This window comes from Callorhinchus milii, unplaced genomic scaffold, assembly GCF_018977255.1.
Source record: "Callorhinchus milii isolate IMCB2004 unplaced genomic scaffold, IMCB_Cmil_1.0 Scaffold17, whole genome shotgun sequence".
Lineage (NCBI taxonomy): Eukaryota > Metazoa > Chordata > Chondrichthyes > Chimaeriformes > Callorhinchidae > Callorhinchus > Callorhinchus milii.
In genome coordinates this window covers 4,512,298-4,527,653 of record NW_024704758.1, presented here as the reverse complement: position 1 = coordinate 4,527,653, position 15,356 = coordinate 4,512,298, and the positions used below count along the sequence as shown (strand labels likewise).

At 45.7% G+C, this 15,356-nt stretch overlaps 1 protein-coding gene across 1 annotated transcript in view; it reads left to right on the top strand.

Moving 5' to 3' along the window:
- Positions 1-15,356, top strand: part of syt7a (synaptotagmin VIIa) — a 232,515-nt gene that overhangs the window by 203,393 nt on the left and 13,766 nt on the right. The window contains exon 7 of the mRNA XM_042341383.1: positions 4,180-4,293. Coding sequence (XP_042197317.1) covers positions 4,180-4,293 — 114 coding nt within the window. The remainder of the gene's footprint in view (positions 1-4,179; positions 4,294-15,356) is intronic.

Here is a 15,356-nt window from a genome sequence, read left to right as displayed (position 1 = left end):
CAGTGCTTCATGTTTCAGTTCTGCCAGTGGGAAGGAGTCTGGAAGCAGACGTTTTTCACAGAGTTGTTCCCCCCCTGATGTGGCGTTGTGCTAGGGATCAGCCCGTTCTGTGTTAAATAGGCTGTTTTCAACTCCAGCCGGCAGTTCAACATGGTAGCAAGGGGTTGACAGTAGGTGTACACAAAAGGGACAATTCACTGGGGGACATTTCCCTTCTCTGAGGGCAAATCGGGGAAATGATTGCGTGGGACAATCAGTGTGCAAAAGGCTGAAATCTTACCCTCTGACTCACTGCTTGAATACACTGTGTTCAGGTGAGTGTTCCGTAGGACAGACTGTGTGAGTGCAAAACCTGACCACTGCCTGAACCCACAAAGTTGAGACTGTGCTGGAATCTGTTCATGATGTTCTGGGTGTATATGGTGCATGCGTTGCACAGTTCCGTTCCACCGTAAAGCCAAACCTGGCTAATGGTTTGGTTTGGTTCCCATTTGCTCATGCATCCTGTGTGACTGACTGCATCCAGTTCAGAGGACCCTGATTGAGTGACAGGTTGAAATATCAGTAACAGATATCCACAAGAAGGGCCATCAAAAGGAGCTGTGTTTTTACATGTGCAGTGAAAACACAATCGCAACAGTCTAAAAAAACAATTTCCCCCCAAAACAGTGTGAAATTCCTTGTAGTCTTGTGCTCTACTGAATCGCGGCTGTTGTGTCAATGAGACAGTGGCCTACCTCCCTCCCTCCCTCCCTCCATCCCTTGCCCACGCAGATGTACAACTCATTAGGCTGTTCATTGGGTCTCCTTGGCATTGCTCTAGGTCCAAACATTGTTCTCTGGAAATGTTCTGCCCTTTACTCACAAGCACTCGCTTTCGGGCTGAAGACAGGCACTGGTGTGCACAAACAAGCCTGGGGTTTGTGCCAGTGATTGCTTGAGGAGTGAGTGTCACAATGCTTCATGTTTCAGTCCTGCCGCACTGAATTGTAAATGACATCCTACTTTTTTGCATTCTGCTCACTTGCTGTGAGAATATTTTCCTCCTTTGTTTGTTGTTGGTTCACTGTGACGCACTTATGTGCCCATTCGGATTGAAGAACCCGAGTCTGCCAAACCCCCCTAACCCTGGCCCTTGTGTTACTAACTCGTCTGTCAACCTCACGTTCACCTCTTCTCTTGTTGAAGCTCGCTCAACATTATGCCATTTGGAGTATTCCTTCTGCAGTTGACTTTAACCGGGGAAGTGGCTTTGAGACCGAAGGTGCTGCATCAACTTTCAGTTCTGTAGCTAAAGCAATCCAGGTTAATGATTGCCTCAGCTGACAGTGGAGATGCCGTGCAGCTACCAGTGCAGTGAGACACATGTGCAACCGGCCGACCTGCCTGGGAACAGGAGATGTCCTGCTCTACCACAGACCAAATGGCCTCTGCCTTCATATCATATCCCTTAATATTTTAATATAGCTTCCGTTCAGCACTGTGTGACTCACCTCTGGCATTGTCAGCCACTAAAGGGACTCCACCCACTGTAGCTGTCCATCGACACAGACGCTACACGCGACATTGACCGAAACACTGAACACCAACATGGGAAGCCGTTCCTCTTTTCTCAGCAACAGCACCCCTCTGTTTTGATAGCCACAGAATAATAAAAGTGAGAGGAAATAAATAAATGAGTGGGAGAAAGTAGTAATTTCACCTAATTCATCAGTGGCCCAATATAAGAAAATTGTTTGTTCCCCAGTACGCTGTGATAAGTATTTTATTAAAAAAGGAACTAAAGGTCCTCACTAGTCCCTTAGTCCCAGCTTTTGAATCTCACTACAGGTTAAGAAAACACTTGATTTATATGCAATGTTAGAGGCGATTTGTCCTCTTCTCTATAGTCGTTTACCAGTTACAGCTGGGCTTTTAGAATCATGTTAAGTGTTCTGCTGAAGATCGCAAACTTGGTTTGAATGAAGACGGTCCTTCAGCCCATTAGATCTCAACCTTCCAGAATATCTACCTACCATCTTCCTATCACAGCATCAGGGTGTGTTTTTTTTAAAGAAAAGTCCATTTTTCTGCCTTCATCTTTCCTGTTAACCTATTCCAGTTGTTGATTATCGTCTGAGTAGAGATAGAGAAATACTTCCTGGTGTGAAATTGTCCTTTGCAGCCCTGAACCTGTGTCCTCTTGTTCTGCTGTATTGGTGCATCCAAAAATATTATTCTGAAGGTATGTTTACTTTCTCAATCCCATTTAACATTTTATATTCCTCTATAAAGTCCCCTGAGATATCATCTTTCAACACCGAAGAGTCGCAATTGTCTAATTGTTATACACAGTTCATTCCTATTAACAATGGGGTTCATCCTCATTGCTTTCTCTAGGACCTGGGGAGACATCTTTGGTCAAATCAAGCAGAACTGCATGATTATTCTATGTACAGCCTGACCAATGAACTCTACAGCTTGAGTATCTCCAAAGTTTCTTCGACAGTGGATGAGAAATTGTCCTCTTTTCTGATTGTGACATCTACTGAATACTCCGCAATAACATCTTATCTATTGATGTCTTCATGTTGCCACTCACCTACAAATTAGAAGAGAGAATGCGTGACTCTTCTCGTCTAATGTCGTCCATCCATAAGTTGCCATCTTTTGGGGCCTGAACCCCAAGATTTCCCAAACGATTTGTGACTAACAAATCACAGGAGTTAGTTGACCCTCTGCAACTCTGTTCCCTTACCAATCTTACTTCCATTGTCAGTGATGTAGGCGTTGAGTGGAGTTCCAGAGATTGGCTACAACATACCTAGGGATCACTACTTATAATCCTTCTACAAATGGTGGTCTTTGGGAAAGTTCAGATCTAGGGTTCCAACCCCAGGAATGGGGTGTGAGGAGCTTCATATTCGGGAATTGCTTGGGCTCATCATCGGTCTGAACCTAAACCTGGACTGAGAAATGTAAACTAATGATAGACCAATGTTGACTGAGACAAAGAGACAATGCCTGAGACTCTTCCTTTTCCTCTCTGTGTGGGTGTGAGCGGTGGGGGGGGGTGCGGTGGTTGTGGAGGTGGTTGGGGTTGTCATGGTAAGAACACGTTATCTCCTGGGAAAGGAGTGAAGACATTGCAAAAATGCAGCTCCTTTACCTGTCGATCAAATCATGGTCATTCTGTCCGTCCATAAAGTCTGAATATGCTGCTGAGCTCTATTCAAACTCTGTACAATTGACCTGTCGGTGGATGGTTGACTTCTACCGTATCTTTGAGAATTCAGCCTTTGTAACACATTCTCCTTTGCAGGTCAATAACTTTCAGTGTTTACATGGTAGAGCTGAGAAGCTCAGTCTATTTAGGTCCAGTGGATCTGTTTCGATCTGGTCCTTTCTTATCCATCAACCCTTTGCCTTCACCAGCCTATGAGATGGAGATGATCAGGCCCTCAGTGTCTCTGGGTACCTTGTAAATACTAAACACTACATCATGTAAATACTACACTAGTTCTGGGTGAGATTCCACCAAATGGTTTTTCCAAAGAGGTAACAGCACCTTGTAATCTTGCAATCCTGATCTGAGGGTGGTAAAAATAATAAGGTAGAACTAGTAACTAATGGGGTGTGACTAGCAATGAGTGTGAAGTAATTAATGGGGTGTGACAAGAGATTTCTAAAGTATTGGATATGGATTGCTCAGATGTGATGGAGGTTTCAGGACATAGGCATTAAGAACGGGGTGGGGTGGGGCTGTAAATGTTGAACTACATGTAAATGTGTGCTATACTTCACCTACCAGTGTAGAGTGAACTTTATTCCAATCCTAACCTGAACCTTGAAGACCAGTAGCTTATAGACAGTGTTGAACTCTCCTGATTAGGAAGCAGGGGAAATTCCATTCATGTTTAATTCCTGAAATTTGCGTGAATATCGCCTTTGATGGGCCTTTTAACACTGGACCTAAAGGAGACTGTCTTTCGAGCTTTCTGTACCATCACATGGGCATGTACCTTCACCCCCTGCTCCCTTACATTTATCATTCACACCACCACCCTAACCCCAGACCTATCTCATTTGGAACAGTTCAGTCCAGATCTGAGATGTACCTCTACATGTTGTATATTTGGAGTCTTTTCTGTCTTACCTCCCTCTCTCTCCGCCCTGTTCCTCTGACTTGGGTTTCTTCAGTGAAGGCCGGATGGTGGTGCTCTCCCTGGTTTTGGGCTTGACAGAACAAGATGACTTTGCAAATATCCCTGATCTACAGACCAGCAACAGCCAAGGCATGCAGTCAGACAAAAGGTACGAATCTGACTTGAAAGTGTGTGAATTAGGAGGAGATGCAAAGCAAAGCGAGCATGAGTAAGCCTTAGGAAAGGTAATAGTGAGCGAGTGACTGAGTATGCAGTGGAGTCTGTCCGCATTGTTGTACACAGTAATGTGGACTGTATTTGGGGCGGTGTGTGTGTGTTTGATGGGGCGGGGTGGAGGAATTATGTGTGTGTCTATGTGTGTCTGTATCTGCGTAGGGGATGTCTGTGTGTATGTATATGTGGTGTGAAGGTTATGTGTGTGTGGGTGTGTGTGGCTAGATGATTTGTCATTTGCCAACCTTCTGCATTTTATTTCTTAGGGCGGGAAATAGTGTCTGCAAACCAGCAGCAAACACCAGTAACTGGTTCATTCTTGTATCAGGCATAGAAGGATTGAATTAATAATAAGATTCATAATCCTTGCATTCGATATAGCACCTAATCACACAGTTCAGACGTCTCAAAGCGCTTTTCAGAATATATTGTAAAGTGGATTGACTGTGTTTTGTAGGTGAAATAAGGCAGCCAATCGCCCACTATCCCCCCACTGACCGCTGGCTCTAACCTCCGATTGACCGCTCATCTTTTTTTCCCCCGGGGATACTGGTCACTTTTCTCACCTGCTGACCGCTGCTCTTTGCACTCTGCTGACCTCTGCTCTCTCTCTCCCACCCCTCCCTATCCCCGCTCACTCCGCTGGTATCCCCTGTAACATGCTGTAACAATCTTCAGTTTAGAGCTTATTGTTACTGACTCGCTGATCGCTAGAAACCGTCTAGTTTCTCTTTCTCTTTCAAAATCATTGTGGCACTCGCAAAATAAAATCAATGTGAAGCTTTGTTGCCAAGAATTTTAGTGGTGGCCTCTGTGATTTCTTAATGAACAAATACTGTTATGAAACAGCGCAAGACTGACCCGACTTTATTGTTGTTTGCTGCCACCTCCCCACATGTCTGTTTGCAGTAACCTGACCTCTGCACTGCTGTGTACACACATTCTGTGAAATGAATTTACAATTCACAGCAGCCCGTGCAATTGTAGAGAGATCGTTCTGACTGCTCTCTACTTTGAACTCTCTCTGCACAACAGTTCAACAAGGCGGACGTGAGTTTCGCTTTGTCCTGTAAAAGTTGTGGAGTCCTGCAGCTCAGTGGTTAGAGCACTCGCCTCGCAAACCAGAGACCTGGGTTCGATTCCCAGCAGAGCGAAACCTTGGGCAAGTTTCCTTACTCCAGACACCTGATAATAATCCCTCAAGAAAAAAAGAATAATAAATTGGTCACTTCAATCCACGACGGTTTGTGGGACGCTGCTGTGCGCAATTGGTTGTCGCGTTTCGCCCACAAATATACAGTCAATTCACTTTACGGTATATTCTGTAAAGTGCTTTGAGACGTCAAGAAGACGTGAAAAAGCACTATATTAAATACAAGGATTATTACTATTGTTTTTAACAACATGCTATTTATGCTCTGCTTCCCAGTTTGCAGATAATAATTGTACATTTTAATAAAACCTGTGAAATGGCCATATACCCCACCATCACCCCGCCCTCATCTGCCCACTCCCCCCGCCCCCATCTGCCCACTCCCCCACCGCAGGTCAGGGATCAGATTTGTGTTTCCACTTGTCGATCTGACTGTAACTCACAACCAGTTTTATAGCTTCCAAGCCAGTGAGTAATTGGCTGACTGACTGGTGCAGATAAAACTTCAATTGCACAGAGAGGAAATAAATGCTTGCGATTTCTCCACCTTTAACCAACGCGGCAGAACTTATCTACCAATTTGCTTTGCTGCATTATTCAAAGACCTGGGCTGGTTTGCTATGTAGAATTACAAAGTTTACAGCACATAAGGGGCCAATTGGCCCATCATGTCTGTGCTGGTGCTCGTTTCACCCTTTTCAGCTCTCTATTGCCATTCTCCCGCTCTTTCCCCAAATTTATCTGTGCTGATGCTCAATTTCCCCCCTTGGAGGTCTCTACTCTAATCCCATTCCCCTGCTCTATCCCTGATTGTTTCTGTGCTGGTATTCGCTCCACACTGGAGCTCTCTAATTCTACTTTAACCCTATTCCCTTCTGTTTCCCTATTGTGTGTTTGCGCCTCATAGTAAGATTAGATTAACTCTCATAGCCTAAGATTAGGCACCAAAACAGAACCAAGTATTCCAGATGGTGTGTCATCAACACCCTGTACAATAGGGATAATATGTGACGATTTCAAATGAGAATCTTATTAACGAATCAGTGCTTGCAAGGTCCACGTAGGGGAGGTGACCATCTTCACTGTGATGTACAAGAAGATCCTGAGCGAAAGACAGAGTCATTTCCCAGTGGGTGATGAGACGTATAATCAAACAGGGATTCTCCAAAGGATATTTAGCCATACCTCCAAGCAGCAGCCTAATCATCATTGGCTATAGCTTGCAACCATCTTCCCCTCTCCACAGCAGAAAGGAGTTGAGAAGCGGCTTGTTCTGAGTTCTCTCCTCCCTGTCCATACGTATTCTTTTTATGTGATTTTTGCTTAAACTGTTTCTCAGCTAAAAGCTCATCGAGCCTCCCGGGCTTCAGCCTACTCCAACGCCCTCAGCCTACTCCAACGCCCTCAGCCTACTCCAACGCCCTCCTCGCCGGTCTCCCATCCACTACCATCCATAAAATCCAACTCATTCAGAACTGCTGCCCGCATTCTCACCCGCACGAAACTCCGCTCCCCGATCACCCCAGTCCTTGCCAGACTGCATTGGTTGCCTATCCCAGAGAGGATCAACTTCAAGATCCTCACCCTTGTATTCAAATCCCTGCACTCCTCTGCAACCCCCTACCTCTCTGACCTCTCTCCTCAAAACAGCACCTGTTGCCTTCGTTCCTCCGGGTCTGGCCTCCTCCTTGTCCCCCGAGTCCTCCGCTCCACCCTCGGTGGCCGTGCCTTCAGCCACTATGCCCCGAGGCTCTGGAACTGCCTTTCTCACTCCCTTCGCCTCGCTCCCTCCCTTCCCATCTTCAGGTCTCTGCTGAAGACCTTTCTTTTCAACCGCGCCTTTGGTCACCTTCCTCCCCTTCCCCCCTCCGCCTGGCTCGGTTCCAGGATCCAAGATTGTAAAGTGCTCTGAGACGCCATCCGGCGTGAAGGGCGCTATATAAATCCAAGTTGTTGTTGTCACATCAATTCTCCTGATTAACTGCTTTACTCACCATCATCAGTATTTATACACTAAGTATTTCTAACTCAAGGAAGCAAAAACCACTAATGTTTTGATCGGGACGAATAAAAAACGTGATATGTAATAACAATAATCCTTGCATTTGATATAGCGCCTTATCACGTCGTTGAAACGTCTCAAAGGGCTTCGCAGGATACGCTGTAAAGTGGATTGACTGTGCATTTTGTGGGTGAAACACGGCAGCCAATTGCGCACAGCAGTGTCCCACCAACAGTCATGGATTGAGTGACCAATTTATTTTGTTGTAGTGGCCGGCAGCAGCTCCCTCAGCGTTTGACATTCAAGGTGTATCGTCAAAGGCGCTGAAAGAAATTGACTCATCTGTTCCTAACGCCATGAGATTTTTTTGTATTGCTCTTGTTACAGAGAGGGGCTCCTCAAGGCTTGTCAGCGTAGTGGCTTTAATAGGAAGCGATGCATGTAGCAAGAGGTGTAGTAGCGCGGCGTGGTTAGGGCAACTTCAGGAGCCGTTGATGGTATTACATAGAATAAAGTGACCTCCGTGTCTACATATTAGAATTGTTCTGGTTATGATTTTCATTCTGGAAATGACTCCCCCGAGGCTCCAGGCAGCCCGTGTTAACTCATCAAGCACAATGGAGTTTACATTGCAAGTACAATAATGTTCCTCACGGGAATCCTTAAGTTAGGAATCCTAGTGGGAACTCCTTACAGTAAACCGAAATCCATTGCCCTGAACAATGAAAACTCAGCTCCGAAAGTGGATTGGGCATGAGCAGACATCTCACCATAGTAATAATCCTTGCAATTGATAGAGCGGCCCATCACGTCATTGAGACGTCTCAAAGCGCTTCACAGGGTATGTCGTAAAGTGGATTGACTGTATTTTGTGGATGAAATGTTCTGTGCCTCTAAAGTGAGTGTGTAATAGGTAAAGCTGTACAGCCAGGCCAGCAACTGATTGCGCACAGCAGTGTCCCACAACAGTTGTGGATTGAGTGACCAATGTTTTTTTGGAGGGATTATTACGCCCAGGAAAGCGATGAGGTTTTTCTGTGCCCATAAAGTGAGTGTGTAGTAGATAAAGCTGTAGAGGATGTCCGCAAAGTCCTGTTCTTCTTCCGCTCCTTACAGTGTACTAACCAACAACCGAAATGTAGAAGAATGATGAAATTGTATCTCGAAGTACTGTACTTAATTGTATTCAGCACAGGGGGTAACATGACTTTGTGGACTTCCTGTATACCGGAGAGCAGGATTAATAATAATAATCCTCGCATTTGATGGAGCGCCTTATCACATGGTTGAGACGTCTCAAAGTGCTTCACGGAATATACTGTAAAGTGAATTGACTGGATACAGGCAGCAGGGAGATTGGAGTCTAGCTCAACAGGTGGAGGGACGGAGTGGAAGTAGGGAGCCCTCTTGGGATGAGGACACTTGTTGTGAGACTTGGACAGAACCATAGAAATGACACAGCAGGAGGCCATTCAACCCATTCTGGTAGTGTGAGTGTTAGCGCTTGTTCCACCAGTAAACCATTATCTCAATTTTGTTGTTCTTTTGCCCCAAAGCCTCTTGATATCCTTTCTCCCCAAGTGTTCATCCAACTCTCTTGTTGACTCTAATGCAATAGCCAACCCCTGGCAATTTGTCCCATCATCTGAGACCCTCCAGCTCCTAATTACAATCTTAGATACACATCCCCTTGTCCTTGAATGAAGAACAAGATCCTAGTCTTTATCCTCTCATTGACTTGGATACCACCCTCAGTCTTCCCTTCCCCCTATGAGAGAGAGGGCCTGCTCTTCTCCATCAATTACCAGCTGAAAAGCACAGACTGGCCCTTTGTACCATCTGTCTCAGGGTTTTTCCTGTTTGGTGTGTTCCTGACTGAATTCTATTCCACGGAGAACAAAAGTCTAGCATCTGTCTGCAAAGAGCCCAGACCCCCTGGCCCACCTCCAAGCGACCAGCTCTGTATCCCAGTCACTAAGGGGATGATAACTGGCATGATTTGGAGCGGGGAGAGGGGGGAGGTTGGGAGATGCAGGACTCCCTAGAACAAAATAAAATGAATCGTCTGAAATGCTTCAGTGAAAACTGTGATCAATAATCCTCTGTCTCCAAACAATGTTACGTTTGTTTTAGCAAAGTGCTATCTGCAGAAATGTGATTCCACCTCCGTCTCTCCTAGTGTGATCTTTTGCTTAGAACTGAGCTCCCACACTCATCCACTCATCCATGTCAGAAGCTGATGTGTCCGGGTGCTTCCCTGACCATGTTAGCACCGACACAAAGCTGACTCATCCTCTCTGCTTGTGCTGAGGGCAGAGCACTTACTTAACTGACTATATCGCAGATTGAACGAGGCAGATGGTAATTCATAACAACAGGAAAAATGTCAATTGAAGTATTACAGTCGCATTACTACTCTAAGCTGGGTTGGGTGGGGTTGCGTGGGGTGAGGGGAAGGAGGGACAGTGGGGGGGAAGGAGACGAGGTGGGACTTCTTGGAGCTGAGCTGGAGCTCCGAGGTGAAGTACTTGGCAACGGAATGTGGGAATCGAGTGAATCCTCTGTGGTGATCATGGTTTTTGCGCGCACTGTGTATGTGTCAGGATAAGGGTGTGTGTGTGTGGGGGGTGGGGGGGTGGCCATGTGTGCACATTGTAAATGCTCTGTGTTTACATGCAGTGTATGCATATGGACTGTATGGAAATTATGAACATGATCTATGTGAGTACGTGGTGTCTGTGGGTTTGTGAAAATGGTGTGTGCATTTTCCCACCTGTGCTTTCACCAATATAGGTGATGGTGTATAATAGTTTCTATTTGAAGGATGTTTGTAAATGTGTCTGTGTGTGACAATGATCTGTAAATGTGAAAATTGAGGAGGACTGAGGAGATTTGAATGTCGTTCTGATCCTGTATTATAAGGGACTCTTATTGAATTCCACCTGGCACATCAGAATGGACATCCCAAGCTACTGGACAGTCCAGGGTTTGCACCAGAGCTGGAGTGGGGGCGAGCAGGGTAGGGAGTGAAGGGGAGGCCGAAAATGTGGTCAAAGAGGAAGGTCTTGAGGTGGACCTTAAGCAGGCGAGGGAAGACGCGAATCAAAGGGACTCTGGGATGGAGTTCCAGAGATTGGGTGCAGATCTACTTAATGCCCAACTGCCGATGGCGAGGAGTGAGACATGAAGAAGGCAATGCTCGCTGAGCAGAGGGAGTGGCCGGGTTGTAGGGTTTGAGGACGTAGACACAAATGGACATAAAACCGCATTGCACCAAAGCATGATCCGTGCATTCCTTCACTTCTACCCAGTTGGACCCATTTCACACATTAGACAGGATTCCCTGCACCATCTGGACCCTTTTTTTTTGTTATTTTGTAGATCCTTTAGAATCTTAAAGATCCCGATCCTGCTAATACATCATAACACGCAGGTTATTAGAGTCAATGAAATGGTGACTTCTGATAGAGGGAAAGAAGACAGACAAGCGAAGGTGAGGAGGGAGCGGGTAAAGCCATCGATCGTGTTTGCTCTCAGCCATTCTTTTTTCACACTTTGGTGGCTTTTCCAAGTCACAAATAAACCATCCTGCGGAGATCCCAAATTATAGCCTGATTTTGATGTTTACAAACTGAAATTGCCAATGGGACTTAGGACCCTGTTTGTGAACGTCATCAATTTAGCCCCGCTGTGTTCTCTGCTCGCTATCAATTCCCCCAAAGCGTACTCTGCTCACCATTAATTCTCCACGTGTACTCACCGTTTATTAAATAGGACTTTAGATACACAGATGACAGGTCTTATAGACAGTGCCCTGATTTGAGGGGTTTCCATGTTGAGAGCTGCCCCACTCTGGGGCGACACTAAGGTTGATTATCAGGGAAAAGAAATGTAAGTGTGACACGTGGGTGCAGCCCATGGTCCAATGTGTGTTTGTTTAGATGGATGGGTGTGCATGTGTGTGTTTCGTTGTGTGTGTTTTTCGTTGTGCGGGTGTGTGTGTTGGGGGTGGGGGAGAAAGAATGGAAACTGTTGATCAAACCCTGGCATCAGACTGACTGAGGCTCAGATTTAAGAAAACTGCTGCAGGAAACTCATGGCAAAGGGCAGTGATTGAGGTAGGGAGGGGGGTAGAGAGTCAAATCTGAGCCAGGCTGGGACTGTTGCCCATCACGTTCGCAAAGCAGGACACTCTTGAAATTGAGTTTGGTTGGAGAATGTGTTCACCACTCGTCAGTCACTGTTGAAATAAAGACTTAGGGGGCGACCACAGCCGAGACGTGTTCTGGTCCACAATAATGTGGCAGCAACTCGATCTCACCCGCACTCCGAGATGCTACCCCACGTGAAGGGCGCTTTATAAATCATTTTTGTTGATGGCTTGCAGATCATTTGACGTTCAGTTGAAGGATGTAGGGCTTCTCTCTGAGGGCTCGCTGCTCTCAGCCTGTGGGGAGGCTCCTGTTTAGTCCGACTTTCTCCAAAATACATGTAGTTGCTTCTTCAACCCTTCCCTCGCAAGTAATTCTACACGTCTCTACTCCTTTTGTAAAATGTTCTCCTGATTTCCTTTCCTAGCTCTGCTCTGTGTAGCACTCCCAGCTCTGCTCTGCACTCTTATGTAACACACTCTCTGCTCTAGTTCTTGTATATAATGCATTCTCAGCTGCCCGTTATCTGGTGTGTAAAGCGTGGCCTGCTCCAAGCTTTTTTGTGTTTCCCATTCTCTGGTGTATGTTATCCCATGTTTCCCATCCCCTGCTCCATGTTATCCTGTATGTTATACTGGTGCTGACCTTTCTTTTTTAAAATACAATTGGTCTAAAGTGATGCTGTAAAGGTACTGTGGACAATTAATAGATGAAGTAAGGAATAACAATGCAGTTCGTTCATTGTGAAATAACTCCCTTATTTTTGCAGCGTGGAGAGATTTTGTTGTCCATATTACAGTAGTATATTTTTATTAAACATTATTTCTGGTAACCTAGGATATGGGGGTCCAACCTTTTGGCTGCTGAGGACCAGATCCTGGATTTGAGAAAAGTCTGTGGGCCGAGAAAGCAATTTTTTATCCTGATTGGTCATTCCTGTGACCATCTCCTGATTGGAGAGATGATTACCCTGATGATCCTGATTACCCCCTCCAAACTCCCGGGCCGGATGCCAGTTGGACCATCCTGACCTAGGCATTTGCTCCCCCTATAGTTGTAATATTTTGTAAATGTGAGATGTTGGTTCAGAGGTCTCTGACCAGCCTCTGGGGTCTGATGTACATGTTTAATGGTGTGTCCTGGATGGTTTGTTATTTGTAGAGTCAGTAAGCTCTCAGCCTTCGATCAGCTTCATCCAATCTTCCCATTCTGTGAGCAAATCTTTGTCAAAAAAAAGTGTAATGTCAATTCTGTCTCCATCTCATTTCTCAAACAAGGTTTCCTGCAGATTTCCTGGATCAGACTCTCGGTATTTGTCTGTGGCCTTTGTGTCTGGCACTGCCCTGCTCAAGCTAAACACTTTCTCTCAACCCTGCCTTCCTGTTTGTAGCCTCTCTGCCAAGCTCTCCATGTTACTTGTGGGTTCAAGTCACCTGTTGTGGTTACCAGACTGTTCTGCTGCTATGGCTCTGTGGCTTATCACTGCGTGAGGTTTTGCAACTTGTTCTTTTGCTGTATATCTTACCTCTTTTTCTCTCTCTCCTATTTTCTCTTATTTTTACTCTCTGCTCCTCATCTAAAGAAGCTGTCTCTCTCCCTTGCTTACAGACTTCACCAGGGCACTCCCAGCCCCAGACACTCACCGCTTCACCAGGAAAGCTCTACCGACTAACACCGCTTACCCTTTACAGCACTGGCTAAACCTTCTACCTTTTCACTCCCTGTTTTGTCTGATCTTTGCACTTTGTTGTATCTTTTCTCCCCTGCCCCCGCTGTGTCTAATGACCGCTGTCACTCTCATCCTATCTTATCCATCGATTAACCTCTCAATGTGCCTTTTCCCTGTGACAAGTGACCTAATGTTTCTTTTTCCTTCCCTTTGTTAAGTAGCAGAGGTGCTCTCTCTTGTGTGTGTATGTGTGTGCATGAGTGTGTGTGTGTGTGCATGCAGATTGGGAGTTCTGTCCATCATTGCTGATTAGCAGATGCTCGGTCAGCACTATGCTGTGCCTGTACCCTCTAGAGAGGTATGGGAATTCCCACTGAACACACTGACAGGTAACAACTGCTCGCCCTGACCGTTTCTATTCACAGTAAGGTAACAGCAAGGATTCTCGCAAAGGAACCGATGCTGAGAATCGGTAAAGCTTCCTAGCACCTCAGCCCCAGTCACCAGTTGTGTCGTGATCAAACCAAACTTTGACTCGAGATGAGTTGAGGGTTTGTTGTCAGTTACTTTCTGTTGTTTGAGAACCATCGGGTGTGTTGGAACATGGTGTGCAATACGGCGAAACCTTGTTGATCTTTGCTTTCAGTGGTTTGTGCTTATAGTTTAATGGTATCAGTGTAACGCAGACAGTGGTACGTGTGCGTGGGTGGACAGGGAGCCCGATCCTGTCTGCTCTCTGACCACCAATGCTGTCCCAGGCTGGTCATGCTGCAGTGGTCTAGCCAGTGGTGTAGGTGTGCACTCCCGTTTGTACTTTAGTGGTTGCACTTTAAAGAGGCAGCACAGATACGATGGGCCAGATTGACCTTCTTCTGTGCTGTAAATTTCTATGTGACACAGTGCAGCATACAAGCTGAAAGGCAGCAGATAAATTGCGGTGGAGAGAATATGTGAACCAGGCTACTACGGAGACTGTTTTTAGTACCGCTCATTCCCCCGGCCACTCCAGTATGAACGTTGCAGGTACAATTTAGTAGCAGTTCCAGCCTCACACGCACCCACCACCCCGCCCTTCCTTTCGCCTTTTAAAGCCCAGTTGTCCTTTAAAATTGCTTGGACAGCTTGACAGCATTTTATAATGTTATTGGGGAGTTGATTGTGACCTGTCTCATGACCAACGTTGCCCAATCTAACCCACAATTCTGCAGTTCTACTCTTGCGCTTGCTTGCTTCTACAAAGCTGCGAGATCAGGTGTTAGTTTCACACATCCAGCCCCCCACCCTCCTTACTGAACAGTGCAGTATAGAGCGAGGCCAGGATTCACGCTCTCCAGAACAGCCTAATCCCGGGAGCAATAAACAGATATTAAATATTTAGGGAGAAAGTACTCTAAATTCCCTTCTTTCCTGTCCAGGTAAAAAGTCTCAGCTTTGCGGCTGATTAATGTCTGGTGTAGTGTCTATTTTTGTAGCTGAACATGGTAGGCATTTGGACCAGCCGATGCAGTAAATGACCATTAAACCCAAAGAATTGTTGACCAGGATCCCGGGAGAAACACCTTTCTCTTTTCCAATTTGTGCTGTGGGAACTTTAAAGAGTCCACATGAACGACAATGACATTCAAATATAATACCTTGTGCCTTCAATTACACTCCTGGTATTCTCACAGCTTCCAGCCTGTGCTGTCAATCAATAGCCATATCCCCAGATCAATCTGCAAATAGCAGCCATAATGATAATAATTCTTACCTTTGATATCGCACCTCTTATGTCAGGAGGACATTTCAAAGCGCTTCACAGGATGCACTAAATTGTAGTGAATGTGTGTTTTGTAGGCAAATGCACAGAAAACTAAAACCAATCAATCTTGAAAACAAATTGGTCACTCACTTCACTGCTGTGTTCAAATTAGCTGCCCCATTTGTTTTTGCAAGATACAGGGTCACTGAACGATCAGTCATAGTAAGTCCTGTGAATCGCTTTGAGACGTCCTCCCACCGTCAAAGGCGTTGTATCAAATCT